Raw genomic sequence first — 22,470 nt, forward strand, 5'->3', positions numbered from 1 at the left:
TTACAATAGCAGACAAGACAGGTCCCTACTCTCACTTTGCTTGTATTCTAATGAGGAAGACAGTTGTAAAGTAGAAACCAAATGCTGAATAGATGACATCTTTACAGAGGTAACTGCCACTAAAAGACCAAGAGATAGGGTAAAGAGTAATCTCTGGGGCTGCTCTAAATATGGTAATCAAGAAGGACTCTGAGGACGTAGCATTTTAAGTCAAGTCTGAATGAAGAGAAAGAGCTGATTATAGGAAGATTCTACAGGTTTGGGGAGAACATTTAAACTGGAAGGAGCCACAGATACCCTAGCTAGGGGCAGAAAGGATCTAGCATTGCAAAGCACAGAGGGACCATGTGGCCAAAGCATCATGTGAGATGAAGTAAATTAGTACAGGAATAGGTAGTGTAAGTGCAAAAGCACTGGAAGCAGACCTCAACGAATTTAGAGAAGCCTTTATTCCTTCGCAGACTCCGGCACCATTGGGACCCATTTTCCGGATGGGGGAAATGGCCCTCAGTTACAGAGGAGATTTTGGTTTTATAGAGTGCAAAGATGTAATCACTGGGAGCTGTGTATGTGCTGTTTTGACTGTCAGGGGCTAGTTGAACACGTTAAAACTTTAATTTAGGAGGGTAGTTGTAAAAAGGTTGAAACTTGTTGTCTGGGGTGATAAGAGTCCAGATCCCAGGATGAGTACTCAAATCTTGCCCACTGGAATTTGTTGTGCTTCTGTTTAGGACTAATTAGCCATGGGGGAAGGTCATAGTTTAGGGTCCAGCATTCAGTATCCACCCTTTCCCCCAGGGCCCATCATTCCTTGGCTAGTTTCCCCTCCCGTCTTCTGAACCGCACCTCTCTCCATTTTTCTTTGGGGGCTATGTTGCAGGAATATTATTTTCCATAACCCTTCTAGTAGGAACATGTCATGTAGGACCTCCTTGACCAGGGTTAGAAATTTGCTAAGTATTGCCGGGCATGGCGTCGCACACCTATAACCTCAGCATCTCAGGAGGCTGAGGCAGGAAGATCATGAGTTCAAAGCCAGCCTCAGTAATTTATCAAGGCCCTAAGCAACTTAACAAGTTGCTATCTCAAAATAAAAAATAAAAAGGGTTGGAGATGTGGCTTAGTGGTTGAGTACCCTTGGGTTCAGTCCCCATACCAAAAAAAAAAAAAAAAAAAAGATATAAAGAAATTTGCTCAGTATTTCAACAACAGTGGGATGGCATTAGAGGGTCTTAGCCCTAGACATTCACATTTTAGCATTAATTATTTTAACCTAACCTTTCTCCTTTGAATTATTTTAGATCGATTTAAATTAACCAGTGGTAGAACACTTGCCTAGCATGTGAGAGGCCCTGGGTTCAATCCCCAGCAAAGAAAGAAAGGAAGGATGGAAGAATGGAAGGAGGGAAGGAAACGTTAAGCAAAAATAGTGGGAAAGAGGTCAGAATAATTTTGGAAATGGAGAACTGTGCAGAAAACATACCTGGCTAGCAATTGCTTCTGACTTGCAAGAAGATGATGGACAAAAGGTACACGAAGTACTGCAAGGTCAAGGATTTTGCCTTTTTTGTAACAGTCTGCCACTGAGGCTTGTTTTAAAACAGACCTGTTTTTTCCCTCTTCTCCCTCTCCCAAATTAGCAAGTGAATTGCGACTCCCCTCCCGCTCCAGTCAGGGCACACCTGGAATGCAGCCTTCAAATCACCTCTTTAAAAACCCTCTGTTCCGCCTGATGGGCAGAATCACAGCCTCTGGGTCAGGAGTCCCCTGTGTTTCTCCTTTGCGGGCAAAGCAATAAAACTTCTTTTTCCTTTTTCTCAAAACTTTGTCTTCATTATTGAATTGGTATCGGGGACATAGTTGGAGCTTATTGAACATATTGAAGATATCAAGTTCTGGGAAGAACAGTTAAGTTCCTTTATTCTTTTATCATTTTTGTTTTTTTCCAAATACTTCAGCCAACTGTGAAGACTTCGGTGAGGTGGTTGGTAGGACTATTGTATGTGTATGTATATATATTTATATTATGTATGTATGTTATGGTTTATCCTTAATTACAGGCAATGTCAACGTCAGTCACTCACCAGACGATGTCTGTTTTGTGTCCTAGAAGTCAGCAGTACTATGTGTAGCTTTTAAACATCAACATCAGTCACATCTTAAACATTCCAAATCGTTAAGATAATCACATTTTAATACAAAAGATATCTTTTCCCATCATTCTATAATTGCTTATAATTAGCTCTATGATTTAGCTAATTTTAGATTTTTACTATAACAAAATTAGTTTGCAACATAAAGACCCACGCTATTATGAAGAAACATTTGATTTGGGTTAAAAAGAATTAAAATGTCCATATAAAGTTAATGAATCATCAATGCTTCATTAAAATAATGATTACAATGAGAGTTCTAGAATCAGACTATTGTTTGCTTTTTAACTTAACCTTTGTGTTCCTAACTCAATGAATGCATTATTGGGCTTTCCTACACCACTACCCCCAACCCCTATAAGAATTCACGTAGATGTCCCTGCACAGAGCCCATTTCTACACACCAATGAGAGTATATTGTTTATTTGAGAGACAAGGTTAATACACAAAATCATGATTATACACATAAATGGTTGTACAAAAATATGAATATGGTTATTTCATGGTTATACACAAAAATGAATATGACTATAAGCCTTGGTGGCCCAGGAGGCTGAGGCAAGAGGATCGATAGTTCAAAGCCAGTCTCAACAACTCAGTGAGACCCTACAACTTAGCAAGACCCTGTCTCAAAATAAAACATAAAAAGGGGGGGCTAGGGATGTGACTCAACAGGTAAGGACCCCTGGGTTTAATCCCTACTACCAAAACAAAAAAAGTATGTAATAACAATAAATTTATTGGGAAAAGACAAGATTGGGATACAACTGCATATATGATTTTAGCCAATTATGGTTTGAATTGTTGGCTACTTGATACAAGAGTTTAGACAAAATCAACAAAAGAATTTTCTGAAAATCAGTTGCTAGATAGAACTTTCCCTAAAGAATACTGTACATTTCATTGTTATTTGTAGATTATGTGCTATGCATATTTTACATTAGGAAAATTTATAATCAACATACATACACCGAGGGGCATACTCTTTCCTCTGGGAAGTCCCTTGTTAGACACTAACCAGGCAGCATCAGTTCTGCAAGAAAAATGAGGTTCAGCAGGTAAATTAAAAGCAGCTTTTTTGGAATGTCATAATGAACAGCAAGATTGCCTTTCTGTGAACATAATCTGTTAAAATCAGTGCATATTCTTGCTGATTCTAATTTAGTTTAGTGGTGTTAAAACGTTTTGTTGCCATCTAAATTAGAAACTCCTCCAACTAGAAAGAATCAGAATTTCAACCAAATGATACCATAGACATTTTTACTGAGCCCAAATAATCATAACTATGGCAGAGAAACTAGAGAATATTATATACTTATGGCTACATCTTACAAAAAGTGCTTTTTCAATAAAATTATTGAACCAACTCTAATTCACCTTAGTTTTGTATTTTCACCTTTAAATTCATTGACAAGGCACATGACGGTCAAGTCAAGGGCACTTGCTTCATGAACAACTTGGCCTGCTCAGGTAGCCTGTTCACTATCTAATCTGCAGGGAGCCAAAAGTTGAACCCATCCAACCAAAAAATGGCTTCTAACCCAACCAACCCAGAGAAGGAAGTTTCAAGATTATGCCATAGTTTTTAACCACCTGATATGTATTTCAACACAAACTCTGTCTCAATGTGCACAGATGATCTCTCTACCCAGTGTTAAATAGGAAGTATCGGACTCTGGTGTCCTACTGTGTGGACTTTTATTGATCCATAACTCCGCGTAATTTATACACAGAAATAGTCAAGGCCTGTGTCTCATTCACAAACACACCAGATCCCTTATTCAATGAAAAATCCCTTCAAATGGTTTTAGTAGGACAATGAAGACACCCATGTGGTCTTACCAAGGAGAAAAAAAAAAAAAAAAATTCATTTGTAAAGTAGATATTTGTTCAGTTAAGATCTCAAGCCAGGTGCGGTGGCACAACACCTGTAATCCCAGGGGTTCGGGAGGCTGAAGCAGGAGGATCGCAGATTCAAAGCCAGCTTCAACAACTTAGTGATGCCCTAAGCAACTTAGTGATTCCCTGTCTCAAAACACAGAGAAAAAAATAAAAAGTGGGGGTGGGTGGCTGTGGATGTGGCTTGGAAGTTAAGCCCTCCTGGGTTTAGTTCCTGGTACCAAAAAGGAAAAAAAAATCTCAAAATGCCAGTGAAAAATCCAGATGTGAAGTATGTGTGTGTCATGCAAAGAGTGAAGAAAAAGCAATTTGGGTCCATTATATAACTGCCGCTTTTTGTTTTTATTCAAGGTGTCATAAAACTGAGTTCTGCAGTTGAAGGTATGTTTTGACAACCACAAAATCGATAATGTTTTGCTTCAAGGTTGCACAGCGTGGCCTGTAGCTAGCAAGCTTCCGTGGCAGTGGTGTTTGATGCCATGTTCAAATTGCCAACTGTCGCCATTCCATCTGTGTTTCTCCTTGTTCTGGTCATGTTATGCCATGGTCTCTTGGCCCTCCAAGTGGCGTTAACACTGTCCTGAGAGGGTTGGTGGCATTTCAAGAGCACCTATGTCTATTTGTATTCTCTAGTGTGATTACCTCAGATCCAGTGCTCCTCAGGGACACCCTGGCTCTCCTGTGGCCTTACTGGAAGCTGGATATAGAGTTATGTCAGGAAGCTTTGCCCTGGCCCTCGCAGCCAGGCCTTGTCTAGGAAAGTCCGGGCCCTTTATTCCCACGTCACAGACGTATTCCCCAGAAAGCATGTGGGCAAGAAAAGTTGTTAAGGCTTCCCAACAAGAAAACTAGATAGTGAGGGCATTTGCTAATCTCAGGACTGGTTCTTCCGGACATCTGTCCACAAGACGTGAGCAACAATGTTAGTTGGTGAGAAGCAGGTCCCTTTAGGGATGCATTGGAGAAGCTGAGAAGAAAAAGGATTTCAAGAAAGCAGGCAACTGACCACGCTGAGTCATTTTGCTGAGTCATCTCCAAAACTGGTAAAAATATCTCGTTATCTGAAATGATTAATTGGTTATTGGAATAAAATTGATCTCCTTCCCCTCTTAGGGGCTTTATAACCAGAAAGCTAGAAAATGTATAATTTCCTCTTTTCGTGAGTTTCTGTGTTTGTTTTGGCATATGCGTGCTTGTGTGTGTGTGTGTGTGTGTGTGTGTGTGTGTTTGTGTGCGTTCTCCTTTATCCGGAGTGTGTCGCGCATGCTTCAGGGGTGTCTTCGTCCTTGCTTAATTGGGGCAGGCTGCTTGGAAGAGGTGGGGGGCTAGGCGAGTTCTCCAACTTGAAGGGAGATGTGCCTTGATGAATGGGCAGTGCATGGAAATGGGGAGTGGAAAAACTGCGAAGCCAATGGCTGGACTCAAGCCAAGGGATTCAGAGTGGTGGAGTTTGAAGGTTGGAAGAGAAGAGCTCGGTGATGTATTCATGGAACGCACAAATCCAAAGTGGAGTACCATCACAGCCAACAAACTCAAGTTGCAAAGGCAGTATTTTCACATTCATTGCAGAAAATAACTGCTGCTCTAGACTTAAAAAAAAAAAAAAAAAAAAGAGGACGGGGGTGTCACTTAGTGGCACAGCGCATGCTTAGCCCGTGAGAGTCTCTGGGTTCCACCCCTTGCACACACACAAAAAAGGAGGAGGAGGTACAGATAGTGGTATTTCAGGGTAGAGAGAGATGAGGAAGATGAGGTTGCTTCAAGTAGAGAGTAGTTGTTTCTGCTAGGCCAAGCAGAAATTCAAGTTCTCTCTACACAGTCAAAATGGAATTTTATTGAAAGACTCTTCTATCCTCTGCCTAATAGAAGAGTCATGGAAACCAAGCAGGAGCAAGAGAGTGACCTTGCCCGCAGAAACTCCCAGTGGCAACGTCAGTTAATTATCTGTAGAATAACAGATAACAGTTGGTCCACCCTGGGCCGTTTTAATGTTTTATCAAGGAATGGCTTTGAAGTCGGAGCTTTACATTGCCTGCTTGGATTAAGCACAGTATTCCACTTGCAACAAAAGAAGATAGAAACAATACCATTTTTTTTTTTTTTTTTAAACACAACTTAGTGAGACCTGTCGCAAAGTAAAAAATGTAAAAAGGACTGGGGATGTGGCTCAGTGGTTAAGTGCCCCTTGGTTCAATCCCTCGTACCTAAATAAATAAATAAGTAAAAAGTCAGAAAGCCAAAAGGACATTAGAATGAGGAAAAATGAAAGACATGACTTCCTGGGACCTGTCCTGAAGCTTCTAGCTGCCTCCCTGTTGACCTTCTCCAAGTCCCTGAGGATTTAAAGAAAGAGTCCTTGGTTAGTAGAGGTCAGTGCAACTTTGCTGCTTAAGCATCTTTTTGGCAGCTTATTGGCTGAGGGTGTCAAAGCTTGAAGGCTCAGGAGCATGCTGTGTTGTAACTGTGTTAGAATATGTGTGCCCCAGGGTGGTTTGGGGGTGCAGTTTGGGAGATGGAGTGTGTGTATTCATTCAGTGCATGCATTCTCAGTGCTTCTAGAATGTGAGGCTCTGGCAAGCATGCTCAGTGGAATGTGTGTCTAGCACTATTTCTGGATGAGCAATCAAACCTCAGACAGTAGTCCTTGTGACTGCTTAGCTAATTACTGTACTTACTCTATTCCTGTGTTACTATTATATACTCTTATGTCTGTGGAAGGCAGCTTCCTGATTCTTTGATCATGTCAAGGAGCATGCACATTCATGGAAGGCAGCCATTGCCAAAAAATGAAACTTCTTTACTTGAAAAATTACTGTTCTGGATTATTCTAGAACTCTGAAAATAGCATTCGAGTTTTAGGTAGGTTTTCTTTTCTTTAAAAGAAAAAACAAAACTGTGGAAGTCAAAAGAGAAAAGTCAACAAAGATTCCACTTGGTATTTCCTCTGGAGATTTTGTCAAGTAGTTTGGTATCTTCCCTCTCTCTAAAGCAGGGGTGCCTCCTTCAGCATCTGTTATCTTCATTCAGCATAATGAAAAAGCCACGTTAATGGTAAGGTTAAAAGTGAGATGTCATTTGAAAGGCTTAAAACTGTACTTCAACAAAAACACACAACAGGGTTCAATTATTTTGCAATGAAGACATTCGAAAAGGAAATAAATTAATCATTAATTGTTATATATTAGTTATATTTTATAATAATATGTATTATATATTATATTGTTTTTCATGTTGTTATTTTGAAAAAATAACTGCAAAGTGTTATCATGAATACTGATTAATTCTCACCTCTAATTTTAGATTGATAGGTCCAAACTCTGAGAAAATTGGGATAAGAGAGGAACATGCAGACAGTAATTTGGGGAAAAGGGGTGATAGCTGGAACAGTGACATGAGAGAAGAAACACGCATGGAAAGAATTCCAGAATAGAATCTTTAAAGTATTCCTCTTAAAAGGGCTTTTCGCTCTTAAAACTGGAGCAGAGAGAAGGTGGAAGGGTGGGTGGGGGTGCATACTTCCACAAGCAGAACCAGAGGACCACTTTATCAAGGAGGGACGAGAACTCAGGTGAGGTCTGAGTCAGAACTGCTCTGACATCCCACAGGCAGCCATTTCTTCCAGGGAGCGAGGGAGGGAGGTCCAGCTCTTTGTCCAATCAGCGGGGGGCGCGCAGACTTCCGGTAAGTGTGGTGCATTCTGGGAGACGGCGGCCGAGCGGACTGGATGGGAAGCCAGGGTGGGAGGCTGGTACCAGCCCCTGCCGCTTGTATGGGGTGTGTTGTGTGCTGAGGCTCCCCTCGAAGGCAAACGGTTGAGGCCTTGTCGGTGGGAATCCCAGACCAAAATGACATCAAATTCTTTTAAAGCCTTTGAGAAAATGAAGTTTGACTTCCCGGGAAAAGCCCCAGTTCCTTAAAAATAGGAACAGATGAGCCGAGCGCGGTGGCTCAGGCCTGTCATCCCAGCAGCTCAGGAGGCTGAGGCAGGAGGATCATGAGTTCAAAGCCAGCCTTATCACCTTAGCGAGATCCTAAGCAACTCAGTGAGACCCTGGCTCAAAATAAAACATAAAAAGGGCTGGGGCTGGGGCTCAGTGGCTTAGTGCCCCTGGGTTCAATCTCTGGTACCGAAATAAAACAAACACACACAGATGAGCCTCAGGAAATGGAATGGATGACATGACTCTCTCCAAGCCTCGTCTCTCCTTCGCTTTCACCTTGCCTAAAGATGCAGGGGACTTCAGTCAGGCAGTCAAAGAAGCTCATGAGAGCTACCTGTGTCCATGAATGAACAGTGTCAATTTTATAAACCTCCTCTAGAGATGTGGAAGTTCTCTTCCTTTTTCTTACTTGTTCCATTCTATTTCGATATTTTTTAATGACCTTATTGGTCCCTCGGTAATGGCTCCTGGGTTACAATCCCATCAGAGGAGGGAACTTTGGACAACTGTCATATCCAAAGTGGTGCTTTCTATGGCTTCATGGTCCCTGATGCACCAAAGGGAAAGATTCCTCAAGTATAACAAAACAGCCGGATGTGGTGGTGCACGCCTGTAATCCCAGGAGCTCTGGAGACCAAGGCAGGAGGATCACAAGTTCAAGACCAGCCTCAGCAACTAAGTGAGGCCCTTAGCAACACAGACCCTGTCTCAAAATAAAAAATAAAAAGGGCTGGAGATGGGTACCAAAAAAAAAAAAAAAAAAATTCTATTTTCCATAACATGACATGCAGTGTATCTAGAAATCCCCCAGATTAAGTTAACATTTTAAAAATATGACCAAATATATTGATATCGTTTCTTCCATAGATAAATTTTGCTCTTGTCATCATGTCCACCCCGCGCCCCCAGCAAAACCATCTGCTTAGTGTGTCAGGATAGACTGTGGTAAATCCATACAGCTAATGGGCCTACTTCTAGTGGTAAATTTAGAATGAAGTTTTGACATATTTACTACGGAAAATCAAAACATCTTTACAAACCTTCAAGCCAGAGAGCTGACAGAGATAGGGTAGGGTGTCTCCCAGGAAGGAATTCCTCCCTTCCACCCAAGTGAAAGGCAGTAGTATCAGGAACATAAAAAGGAACATTGTGGAAATTGAAAATAAGACTCAAGAAACTTGTTTCTGGAAAGAAACCCAGATCTCCCGCTTATAAGGGCAACTGAAAGCTGGAACACGAAACAAATAAATGCTTCCTGAGTGCATCTGTACAGAACTTACTTTTGGTAATACTTTGGAGGTGTAGCTCAGTGGTAGAGCACTTGCTCAGCACGCGTGAGGCCCTGGATTCCATTCCCAGTGCTGCAAAAATAAATAAATAACAAAAATAAAAATAAATAAGTGAATAGTAACATCCCTGGAAGCACTGAGAATTTATCAGATACAGTCATCCCTCAGTATCTATTCTAGGATCCCCATGGATACTCAAGTCCCTGATATAAATGACATAGTGTTTGCATAAAACCTCTACATATCTTTCTGCATACTTCATCTCTAGATTACTTATAATACCCAATATGATGTAAATGCTATGTAAATAGTTTCCTATAATATTTTGGGGGGAGTAATGAAAAGAAAAATATCTACATATTCAATATACTCGTGTGTGTGTGTGTGTGTGTGTGTGTGTGTGTGTGCGCGCGCTCTGAGAATTGAATCCAGGGCCTTGTGCGTGTGAGGCAAGCGCTCTACCAACTGAGCTATATCCTCAGCCCCACATGTTCGATATAGATACAATTAAAAATATACACATTTTTGCTGGCCGAGGTGGTCCACAGCTGTGATCCCAGTGACTCTGGAGGCTAAGGCAGGAAGATCACAAGTTCGAAGCCAACTTCTGCAATTTAGTAAGGTCCTAAGTAATTCAAGAGACCCTATCTCTAAATAAAATACAAAAAAGAAACTGGGCATGTGGCTCAGTGGGTAAGCACCCCTGGGTTCAATCCCAGTGCTCATTTTTTTTTTCAATCTACCGTTCATTGAATCCACAGATGTGGATCCTGAGGATATGGAGGGTCCACTGTACCTTTCTAAAACTAGGATCATCCTGAAATGGCAAAGATGGAGCCATGTAGCCCAGAGGCAGGAGAAAGATGGGTGGAAGGAACAATTCCAAGGTCCTCCTGGTTTGTAGTCTTTCGACAATGCCCTCCCCTGCAGGTAGAGTTGACCTTGGATGGCCATTGCCAGCCTTTCACGGCTCTCTCCCAGTTTGGTTTGGTTTGGTTTGGTTTAAAATTTCTCTTTTCCTGTTCTTGCCTGGATCTCGCAGAAAGCACCCCCCCCCCCCGCCCCCCACGAGGCCTGCAGACAATAGAAAACCAGCCATGGACTGGATGGGTTTGGCAAGTAGCTGCTCTTTGCTTCAGCATCCTCACCCATGAAATAGAGCCATCTGTGTCTCAGAGCAGCTGTAAGACTGACCACAGTGTGTGGAATGCAGCAGGTGCCCACAAAGCTCTTTCTCCACCTGTCCCCTTTCTCTGCTGAACTCCTGGCCCTGTTCCCTCTTTCCAGTGTCCAGAAATCTAGCAAACAAATGATGGGTCCTACTGGATTACATTGTAGCATCCTGCCAGACATTTCTTTTGGGCAGAGCCATAGACAAGCCTAGCCGGCATGAACCTTAGCTTTTCTCCCTTGAGAGAACTTAGAAGTCCTGAAACAGCTCCTCATGTGGAATAGAATTTCTGGTCACCTTGGTAATCACTGCATCTCTGTGGAGAGAGAAGCGACTGCCCTGGGAGCCAGGCACCAGCCCAGTTTAGTGTTCAGATCAGATGAATTTGTCCCCCTACCTGCTCTTCCACTCCCAGGAGATTGGAAGAGAGGAAGGATTTTCAGGATAGTGCAACAAAGTGCTAAAGAATGATCTCGCTGATACTAACAATGTTTCATTAAAAAGTAGTTTATACTTCCACAGTGGTCCTGAGCATGACATCTATCACTACTCCCCTCATCAAGAAAATGTAAAATAAGCCAGGCATGGTGGCGCACATTTATAATCCCAACTATTCAGGAGGCTGAGGTGGGAGGATTGCAAGTTTGAAGCCAGCCCCAGAAACTTAGAGAGGCCCTCAGCAACTTAGCAAGACGCTGTCTCTAAATAAAATATAAAAAGGGGCTGGGGATGTGGCTCAATGGTTAAGTGTCCTTGGGTTCAATCCCTGGTACTAAAACAATGAGTATGGAAAATCAACTGGGCAAGGTGACACATGCCCGTAATCCAAGTGCCTCGGAGGCTGAGGCAGGAAGATCGAAAGTTTGAGGCCCACCTCAGCAAGTTAGCAAGACTGTGTCAACACAAAAAATAAAAAGGGCTGAGTGTTTAGCTCAGTAGTAGAGTGCCCCTGGGTTCAATCCCCAGTACTGGGAAGAAAAAAACACAGAGATGGAAAAAGGAGAACTAAAGTAAACCCAATTACAGTATCCAGAGAGAACCTTTTCATAAATCTGTGAACTTTTATCACCTAAAACTAATAAAATCTGTGCTGAATAAGCAGCCTTGAGCACTAGCAACAAATTAGCATAAACCAGGATACAGTTTCTACCCTAAGAGCACAAGCTGCCCTTTACCATCTCCCTGGAGCAGGAAATAAACCAAAGGCCAGCTGTAGAAGAATCCTTCTACTTTTATTCACTGATTTATTTTCCCCCTTTTCTTCTTGTTTTTTTTTTTTTTTTTTTTAAGACTGTGCATTTCAATATCTGCATATTCATTTTTATTATCTCACTAGTCTACCAGAGGTTTTCAGTGCAAACAAAACTTTTACTCTAAAAGAACAACCAATTCTATTAGGATGCGTAAGAAGCAGCTGGGATTTAAAAATAATGGTCTAATTCGCAGACTTTGAAGCCAGCTTCATAGTGACAGCAAAGCCATGTCTAGCATTTCAATCCTGAATTCAGAAAATGACCTTTACATTTTCAATCTAAAAGTGTAGTCTGACCTTCCTGTTAACTTTGGAACATGCCATAATTTTGACAACCACTGAAATCACTTGATGCCATGGCTTGGGTATGACCCTGGAAGTCACACCCTCTTAAATGATCACATCCTTTAAAGTTAACTGTAAAATCCATTTTGTGTTGATTCTTGTGTACATTTGGTATTCAGCTAAGATGCTTGCATGTCTAAATATTGCCATAGCTGTATATACATTGTGATTTTTGTTTGGTTTCACAGAGAAGCCAAAGCATTTTTATAATAATATGTGAATGACATGCAATATCAGCTGCCATTCTGAGAGCTTTATGGATGTGAAATGTTTTGAAGATAAAGTTTTTCAGGGATTTCCTAGTTTTTTGCCAACACATATACTTAAGTGAAGACTGAAAATGACTGGGTGCATCACTACTGAGTACAGTGTTTCTTGAAATTATAACACAGAAGCAAGTTTCACTTCCTTGAATCCCTGTCTGTCAGATTGATTTTATAAATGACTGACTTCCTCAAACGTGAACTACTAAAATTGAATTTGGAACACAGTATATTGGAGGAAAGAATAGAATAGTGGGAAGGGCATTCTAAGGTTCAGACTTCCTAGTCAGAACTTCCTGTGAGTTACTCTCAGCCAGGTGATGCACATCTGTAATCCCAATGACTAGGGAGGCTGAGACATGAGGATCAAAAAGTCGAGGCCAACCTCGACAACTTAGTGAGACCTTATCTCAAGACAGAAAATAAAAAGGGCTGGGGATGTGGCTCATTGGTAAAGCACTCTTGGGTTTAATTTCAAAATTAAAAAAAAAAAAAAGTGATTTAATCTCTGAATCACACTTTCCTCATCTGTAAAATGGAAATAAAACTATGTAGCACCCCAGCTGGGCATGGTGGCACATGGAAGAAATTCCAGCAGCTCAGGAGACTGAGGCAGGAGCATCACAAGTTCAAAGCCAACCTCAGCAACTTAGCAAGCCCCTGTCTCAAAATAAAAAGACTAGAGATGTGGCTCAGTGGTTAAGCACCCCTGGTTCAATCCCTGGTACCAAAAAAAAAAAAAGGCTATTTAGCACTCTGAATTATTAAAAGAATTAAAATGAAACAATGTTGATGGGTATAGTGAACTATTTAGTGTGTCTAGATACTAAACAGTTTACACTGTAATCAAAAGGAAAGAGTATCCCACCTACCTATTACATAATCAGACCCATTCTGAAACCTACTTTGTGACCGTCCAATTTTGTTCTTAGGAGAAGATGGTTACCTGAGTAAAACATTGGAAGTAGTTTAAGATATATAAAAGTATAATCAAAAATTTTGTATTGGCCCAGTCGCTGCGTAGACTTTGGATTCAGAGATGGTTAAGAAATGAGTTCTGATATGATCTTTTGGGAGAACAAAACTCTATAATTAGTGAATGAGTGGGAGGAATGAGTGGGATTTATGAGAGACAGCTTCTGAAGACAGAGAAAGCACAGGGACAGATGGATAAGGGACAGTGTGGATAACCCAGGAAGGCTTCCCAGGATATTCAAGAACAGTTCTGGAAGATGAGTAGAAACTTGCCAAGTAAAGAAAGACTGGCAGGGCTGTGGGGGTTGGGTGGCTCAGCAGTAGGGCACCTGCCTAGCACAGGTGAGGCTTTCAATCCCCAGCACTACCAAAAAAATTGGTGATAAGAAGGTTGGCAACTACAGGCAGAAGCCACTGCAGATGTCAGGTCAGGGAAGCAGGAAGTACTATAGTCCCCTCTTATCTGTGGTTTTGCTTTCTGCAGTTCCAGTTACCCATAATCAACCATGGTATAAAAATATTTGGGCTGGTGGGATAGCTCAGTCGGTAGAGTGCTTGCCTTGCAAGCACAAGGCCCTGGGTTCGATCCCCAGCACCCCCCCCAAAAAAAATATTTAATGGAAAATTCCAGAAATAAACAACTCATGAGTTGCACACAATTCTGAGTAGTATAATGAAATCTTGCACCCTCTTGATCTGTCCCACCACGGACATGAACTTTGCCCAGTATGTCTAGGCTGCATACATTACCCACCTGTCAGTCACCTACCAGCCATCTCAGGTAGCAGATTCACTGTTCTGGTATGACAGAACTTGTGTTCAGGTAGCCCTTATTTTATTTAATGGCCCCCAAACACAAGAGTCATGATACAAAGGATGCACAGGGCATAAAACATGAAAGGATAGATTAACTCTGATACTACCTAGCAACACTGCAGGGTATACAGAAAAAAATAAATATTAGAAGGTTCTGTACTTCATAAGTTTTTGGGCATCCACAGGGAGTCTTGGAACATATCCCCTGCAGATAAGGGGGGGATACAACTGTGTGTGTGTGTGTGTGTGTGTGTGTGTGTGTGTGTGTCTCACACATGCACTCAGGTGTTTCAAAGGAGGAAAAAGTATAGAGAGGGAATGGGAAGAATAAGATAAAGGTCTATGTTATAAAGACCCCAACAAGGAATTTAGACTTTGTCCTTTAGAAGACTTTTTCTAAATCAATGAAGTTTGTTTTTTTGAGATAGCATCTCACTCAGGTACTTAGAGCCTCACTAAATTGCTGAGGCTGGCTTTGAACTCGTGATCCTCCTGCCTCAGCTTCCCAAGCTGCTGGGATTGCAGGTGTGCACCACAGCACCTGGCTCCAGTGAAAAATTTTAAACCAGTGAGTGGAATGATTTAGTTTGTCTGTTCAAAGTATATCTCAGGCTGGCCACGGTGGCACACACCTGTAATCCCAGTGGTTTGGGAGGCTGGGGCAGGAGGATCAGGAGTTCAAAGCCAGCCTCAGCAATAGCAAGGTGCTAAGCAATTCAGTGAGACCCTGCCTCTAATAAAATACAAAAAGCTCTGGGGTGTGGTTCAGTGTCTCAGTGCCCCTGGGTCCAATCCCTGGTACCAAAATGTGTGTGTGTGTGTGTGTGTGTGTGTGTGTGTGTGTGTGTGTGTGCGTGCGCATGTGTGTCTCAGAAGGCAGCATAGGGAGGGATTCAGAAAGTGTTTGGATGAGAGGCAGAAAATTCAGTGATTTTTTTCAGGAAGGACTGTGAAGACCAGGTCAAGTCACAGGATGAAGGAGTTTGGATTCATGAAATGACTATTGAAACACAGATATGAGGCAGAGGAATGTGGGCTCACAAACTGGATACTGCCAATTTCTTCCTTTTTGAAGATTTTCACTCAGTGTAAAAGACTTACATTGCAAAAGAGAGTCAGATTACATATAAGAGAATTGTTGGTAATAACCTATTGCAAAGGGGAGATGAGGTCCCCATTAAGGTACATCCATGGCAGGTCTCTGGTCCCCAGGAGGTTGACCCCAGCCAATGATCTGCCCGCTACATGAGAGGCCATCCCCACTGCTGCAGGCTTAAATGAGTGGAGGCTGCGTGGGTGAGGGGAGTCCATGAAGATTGCAAGAGATTGGGATTCCCATGCACTGACAAAAATAGGACAGACAGGGGCCGGGGTTGTGGCTCAGTGGTAGAGTGCTTACCTAGCACATGGGAGGCCCTGAGTTTGATCCTCAGCACCACATAAAAATAAATAAATAAAGGTATTGTGTCCATCTACAACTAAAAATAAATAAATAAATAAATAAATAAATAAATAAATAAATAAATAAATAAATAAATAAATAAAAATAAGACTCTGGACCAGTTTGCAAATGAAACTTTCGGTGATCATCAAGCTAGAATATTAGGTCATTTTACTTATTTTCACTTGTAGTGATTTCTGTGATTATACACGCTTCCTTACTTCATTCCAAATTGCTGTGATGGAAATGAGAATGATGTCTCTTTTCTACTGTTACCCAATGTGCCTCATGTCAGATAACAGGAAACTTGCTCTGCTTTTAAAAAGGAGATCATTAAATCGAAATAGGAGGTAGAAAATTTAATATTTGCTAAAGATTAGAATTATTTTGTTCACCCCAAAATAAATCTAGCTGTACGAATACGTCAGAGACCGCCCCTCAATAGTCCAGAGACCAAGATCATTAGGTGAGAACATAATATCTTTCCAATTACCTCATCTCATGTAGTTGACTATAATAGAATAATTCAAGTTAATAATCCATGAAACAGTTTGCATAAAAATCCCAATGTATGACTTAACAGGACACAGAAGAAGAGAACTCATGCAGGATTGCAGGCAACATTCTCAACATAACTAACGTATGTCTGGATTTTATTCATAAAATGTGAGGACATGCCACAGAAATAAGAAATTGAGGGGCTAGCAGGTGTGTGGTAGAGTGTGTGCTTAGCATACACAGGGCCCTGGTACCACCACCCCCATAAAAAGGTATTAAAACTTACAAGAAGTGAAGCAAAAGCAACATAATTACGGCTGGGGATATAGCTCAGCAGTAGAGTTTTTAGCTAGTATGACTGAGGCTCTGGGTTCAAATTTCAGTATTTATTTCCTTTTATTTTATTTTGGTAGGGATTGAATCTAGAGGGGCTTAACCACTGAGCCACATCCCCAGTTCTTTTTATTTATTTATTTATTTATTTTTTTGCGATACTGGGGGTCGAACTCAGGGTCTTGTGCTTGTGAGGCGAGCACTCTACCAGCTGAGCTATCTCCCCAGCCCTTATTTTTACTTTGAGACAGGGTCTTGCTAAGTTGTTTAGGGCCTTGCTAAGTTACTGAGGCTGGCCTGGAACTTCTGACACTCCTGCCTCAGCCTGTCGAGTTGCTGGGATTATATGCATGGGCCACCACACTGGGTTCTCGAGTATTTAAAAAAAAAAAAGATAATGAGTCAAGAAGGAAGGTCCAAAAAAAAAAAAGTAAAAAAGTCTTATAACCTTGAGAGAGAAAGAGAGAGAGAGAGCTCCAAGTTTTAAACTACAAAAAAGAATTTCATTTGGATAGCAATAAATATACAGTATCTGTTTTTTATTTGGAGTAGATTATAAAGAATATAAAACATTATATATTAAAAGAAAAGATCAGTCTTTAATCAACATGCTTTTTTTAAAATATACATACAAAAAATACACTTTTTTAGTAAGGAGTTGCCCAAAGATTACTTGATTTAAAGAATAAATCTTTGGAGAGTGGGGAGGAGGTGCACACTCCTAATCCCAGCAACTTGAGAGGCTGAGGCAGGAGGACTACAGGTTGGAGGTCAGCCTCAGTAATTAAGCAAGACCCTGTCTCAAAATACAAAATGAAAAGGGCTGGGGATGGAGCTCAGTGGTAGAGCACTTCTGGCTTCAATCCCCACCAAAGGAGGGAAAAAAAATTTTCCATAATACTCATGTAATCACATTGTCCTAATTTCTTGTGTATTCTGCCAGCTATTTTCCGCATATACATGCAATTAGAATCATAACATACATAATACATGTATAAATAAAATCATTCTAATCTGTTGAATAACATGCTCTTTTCATTTGGCATTTAATCTTTAATGTCTGTCTCTATTAGAATATATAGTTACTTCCATTTTTTTATTTATTTATTTATTTATTTATTTTTTTTTTTTCAGTGCTGGGGATTGAACCCAGGGCCTTGTGCTTGCGAGGCAAGCATTCTACCAACTGAGCTATCTCCCCAGCCCTACTTCCATCTTTTAATGACTATAAAATTTTGTTTTTCTGGATGGCCATAGTTTATTTGACCATCTGTTTATTGATGGAAATTCAAGTAACATTCAATATATTCAGAACATAAGTTCTTACTCTGGATTCATGAATAGACTCTAGAGGCTCTTAAACCATCTGAAATTATAATCAGAATTTGCATTTGTGTGCATATGGGAATTACTTCTGGAGAGAAGTGTCTATAGACTGCAGCTGATGAACTAAGGAGTTAATGACCCAAAGGTAAAAGAATTTCAAAATTTGTAGAATTCCAATTTCAATGAAGTTTTAGAAAAACAGGATTAAATCCAGTTATGAAATAGTGCTTCTCAACTTTTTAAAAATCCCAACCACCTTTGGTGTACTATGCATACTATGCATAACCACACCTGGCAAAAATCACCACCTTCCACCCTGACATTCTGATAAATCCATCTAAGGGAAACATGCTGAGCAGCCCAGCTTCCCTTTCTGTCTCCCCATTCCCCTCACTCAACCACACTGGGAGTCATTCACAGTAGACCTGCAGTCAGAAAGATTTGGTTGGGCTTTACTTTCAGTCATTATAACATAAAAAACAAGTAGATGTTTAGTTTTCCAAATGTAAATTATGTTCTGAGAGAATTTCACCTCTAATAAGATGGCAGGCTACATGAGGTAGACAAATTATCCCACTAAAAACTAACAACAACACAAAAGGGTACACAGAAGACTCAGGACAGTTCCGCTGAACGATTTTCTGATTCAACTCTGGTGTGAAAGTGATATGCATTCCACAGGAACTGTACTTTGACTTTCGAATTTGGATCTTTTCCTGGACTGGTGATGAAGCGTGATTCTCTCTGATGCGGGGCATTTCGACCCTGAGGGGAAACACCTGGTTCTCTGCAGTGAGCTGTGTTGCTCCGCTGGGCTGTAGGGTAAGGTAGGCGTGTCTAGTGCACTTCCAACTTCAGATATGTTCAATATATGATGACTTTCATCACACATCTGTGTATGCACACATTTAAAAATATCTAAGGTTTAATGCCTGGTAGGGTGTTATTGGAAAGCAGAAACTCAGAGTAACCAAAACAAAGAAGATGCTAATGCCCTGAGGGCATCTGCTGATTCTGGGTGATCATAACTTTATGTTTTGATGGTCTCTCAGCGTAGGAGGAAACAGACTTTAAAGCCCAAAGTTTGTCCAAGGGAATGCCTAAATGGGAAATCACATCCCGTAAAACTGGCATCTGAAAAAAATTATAACTTCAAGATAAGGATTAACCAAACCAATAGAAGGTAACCACACCCACATAATCTACTTCTACCCACCGCTGCAAAAGAAAAACAGAAACAAAAACAAACATACCTTTCTTGGTACCAAGGTAGAAGATTACTTATTCATAAGAGGTTTAACTATACAAGTACAGAATTAATAATGCAAATGTGCATTTGTATTAAGAAACAAAAGAGAAACTTTAGAAGATTTGGAAGGAACAAGAAACTGTTTTTTTTTTTTTTTTTGTTTTTTGTTTTAATGACTAGAAGATTTTGGAGTAAAGGAACAGTCTAGAAATTTTTAGAAATTGAAATTTAGCTGGGTACAATGGCACCTGATAGTCCCCATGACTCCAGAAGATGAGGCAGGAGGATCGCAAGTTCTAGGCCAGTCTCAGTAATGTAGCAAGACTCTGTCTCAAAATATAAAATAAAAACGGCTGAGGATGTGGTTCAGTGGTAAAATGCCTCCCTGAGTTCAATCCCTGGTACAAAAAAATAAAAATTTCAAGTTCAAGGCCAGTCTGGGTGACTTAATGAAACCTTGTTTCTAAACAAAATTTTAAAAGGCCTGAGATATAGCTCAGGGGTACAGCATTTGCTTAGCACATGTGAGACCCTGGTTCCATCCCCAATACAAATAAGTAAATAAATATTTTGTAATAATGCAGAGTTCCTAAAAGAGAGTAGAGAGAAAATGAAATAGAGTATATACCAGAAGTGATAAAAGACAGACACCAATCCATATTCAGGAAACTCAACAAATCCCAAAGAAAGAACAGAGAAGGAATTGATTTAAGACTGGACAAATCTTAGTAATCTTCAAAGGAACTGGAGAGAAAAAGACTAACTTCACGGAACAGGAAACAACACTGGAAGTCAGAAGAGAGTGACCTCAATGTTCTAGAAGAAAATAACTACCAACATACAAGGTCTTTATTTTATTTGTTTATTTTTTTTATGTGGTGCAAAGGATCAAACCCAGTGCCTCACATATGCTAGGCAAGTGCTCTGCCACTGAGCCACAGCCCCAACGTACAAGGCCTTATCCAATGAAAATGTTCCTCCGCAATGAAGGTAAAACAAGGACACATACAGAGAGTGCAGACTACAACTGAAGAAAATTAAAATCTATCTTTTAGGTAGAAGAAAAGTGAGCCCAATGAAAGATCTCTGATAGTTTAGGTTATGGTTTGAATCTGTCCCCCAAAGTCTCATGCTGGAAACTTGGTCTTCGGTGTGGTGATGTTGAGAGATGGCAGAACTTTTAACAAGAGGAGCCTAGGGGTAGGTGATTAGGTCTTGCCATTTGATCTCTTCCTTGTACATGTAGACAGCTCCCTTTCCATTTCTCTGCCATGTTGTGCCATAGTCAGGGGGCTCTCTCCAGAAAATTAGCACCATGCTGATGGGACACTCCACCCACCAGAATTGTGAGCCAAATAAACCTCTTTATGAAGTACCCAACCTCAGGTATTTTGTTATAGCAACAAAAAACTGGACCAAGATATGCAGGAAGAATGTAGCGCAATGAGCATGGTAAATCTATGGGTAAGGATGAACAGGCATTGAAAGTATAAAACAATGAAAATTAAGTTGGGTGATTTTCTTTTTTAAATGCAGAATTAAAAATAAGGCTGGGGTCCCTGGGGTTGTGGCTCAGTGGTAGAGCGCTTGCCTAACACGTGGGAGGCACTTGGTTCGATCCTTAGCACCACATAAAAATAAAGAAAATAGGGCTGGGGAGATAGCTCAGTTGGTAGAATGCTTGCCTCACAAGCACAAGGCCCTGGGTTCAAACCCCAGCACTGCAAAAAATAAATAAAGAAAGAAAGAAAAATAAAGAAAATAAAGGTATTGTGTCCATCTATAACTAAAAAATAAATAAATAAGGCTGGGGATATGGCTCAATAATAAAGCACTTGCCTGACCTATGTGAGACCCTGGGTTCAATTTCCAGCACAGGAAAAGGGGGGGGAAAAAGGCAGTATAACTGCCACACCATAAATCATGAGAAACATAAAGTGTTACAAATGCTTTATATTTTCTAAAAGGGGGGTAGGGGCATTGATCAACTCTAGATATTAAAAGTTAAACATGTGGGTTACCATTTCTAGACTAACCACTAGAATGAATGAAGAAAATGAATAACTTCTATACTTGTAAAGGGACACTTATGCTTAAGGGAAATAAGACATACCTAAATGAAATATATAATTTAAAAGTAATTAAACAAATGGGTCAAATCAAAAACAAACAATAGTATGGTAAGTAGAAATTCAAATATGACACTATATTACATTAACTATATATTTACTAAATGTTCCCATTAAGAAAAAAAAAAGTCATTCTAGATTTTTAAAGAAACTATGTTCAGGCTGGGGATGTAGCTCATTTGGTAGAGTGCTTGCCTCGCATGCACAAGGCCCTGGGTTCAGTCCCCAGCACCATCAAAAAAAAAAAAAAAAAGAAACTATGGTTCTTCTGAGAGCTACACCTTACATAAGGAACAGAAAGGCTGAAAGTCAAACAAGAGACAACATATACCATGTGTATAAGTCTGAATAAATAGGTTAGGCTACAATTATAAAATCAAAATCTCAGTTACCCACGACTGCAAAGGTTTATTTTTTGTACATACTGGATGTTCACTCAAGGTTAGTTCTGCTCCTCATCCTCCTCCAATTTCCAGACAGAAAGGATGAGAAAGTGTTCTAATTTCTATTTCTGCATTATAAATTACCCTAAATCTTAGCATCCTGAAACAACTATTTTATTTTGCTTGCAACCCTGAGGGTCAGCTAAAGGTTTAGTGAAGACAATCTCCCATGGGGTGTCTTATGCATATACATTCACATATTGCCTGGGGCTACAGTCATCTAAAGACTCGGTTGAGCTAGGTGTCTAGGGTGGCCCCCTCACATGTCTGCCAAAGGATGCTTTCTGTGAGAGTTCAGTTGGAGCTATGGACCAGAACTCCTATATACAGCCTCTGCAGCATGGCAATATCAAGGTAATTTTCTTCTCTGGTGGTTGGCTCCCAGAGTAGATGTATTAGTCAGTTTTCCATTACTGTAATGAAATATCTGATGCTGGGTAACTTATAAATAAAGAGGTTTATTTAGCTCACGGTTTTAGAGACTGAAAACCTAAATAGGAGAGTGGCAATTCTGGCAAGGGCCCCCTAACTATATCACCTCAAGACAGATGGGCTCACAGTGGTGGAAACATGTGCAAGAGGGAGAGATAGCACTGCCAGACTGGAAGCCAAAGAGCCTGGGAAGTAACCAACCATACCTTCTCGGAAGAACTCAGGGGTCCCACAAAAACTATCTTAATCTCTTCTTAGGGCAGCCTCCCCCAGGAACTGAGAACTGAGGACTGCCTACCAAGCCCCACTTTTTTTTTTCTTTCTTTCTTTTTTAAAGTTGTAGAAGGACACAATGCCTTTATTTTATTTATTTATTTTCATGTGTTGCTGAGGATCAAACCCAGTGCCTCGCAGGTGCTAGGCGGGCACATTACCACTGAGCCCCAGACCCAGCCCCCAAGCCCCACCTTTTAATGGTTCCCCCATCTCTTAACATCAGCACACTAGGGAGCCAG

General features: G+C 40.7%; 1 protein-coding gene and 1 long non-coding RNA gene across 33 annotated transcripts in view; one reads left to right on the forward strand and one right to left on the reverse strand.

Moving 5' to 3' along the window:
- DLGAP1 (DLG associated protein 1) overlaps positions 1-22,470 on the forward strand; it is a gene marked incomplete at its 5' end in the record, with an annotated part of 892,564 nt that overhangs the window by 752,657 nt on the left and 117,437 nt on the right. For 16 of the 27 annotated variants that reach the window (XM_079108324.1, XM_079108313.1, XM_079108322.1 and 13 more), the window contains one exon: positions 4,404-4,433. The exons of the other annotated variants lie outside the window; for them this stretch is intronic. In XM_079108324.1, coding sequence (XP_078964450.1) covers positions 4,404-4,433 — 30 coding nt within the window. The remainder of the gene's footprint in view (positions 1-4,403; positions 4,434-22,470) is intronic. 27 annotated transcript variants of the gene reach the window in all.
- LOC306642542 overlaps positions 1-22,470 on the reverse strand; it is a 51,674-nt gene that overhangs the window by 17,157 nt on the left and 12,047 nt on the right. For 2 of the 6 annotated variants that reach the window (XR_013758577.1, XR_013758580.1), the window contains exons 2-4: positions 9,274-9,354; positions 3,123-3,186; positions 1,484-1,895 (exon numbers count right to left, since the gene is read on the reverse strand). This is a non-coding gene — a long non-coding RNA (uncharacterized lncRNA). Of the gene's footprint in view, positions 1-1,483; positions 1,896-3,118; positions 3,187-9,273; positions 9,355-17,703; positions 18,595-22,470 lie in introns of all 6 variants that reach the window. The other 4 variants (XR_013758579.1, XR_013758576.1, XR_013758575.1 and 1 more) reach the window with 4 other exon arrangements.

Source organism: Sciurus vulgaris, assembly GCF_902686455.1.
Source record: "Sciurus vulgaris genome assembly, chromosome: 13".
NCBI lineage: Eukaryota > Metazoa > Chordata > Mammalia > Rodentia > Sciuridae > Sciurus > Sciurus vulgaris.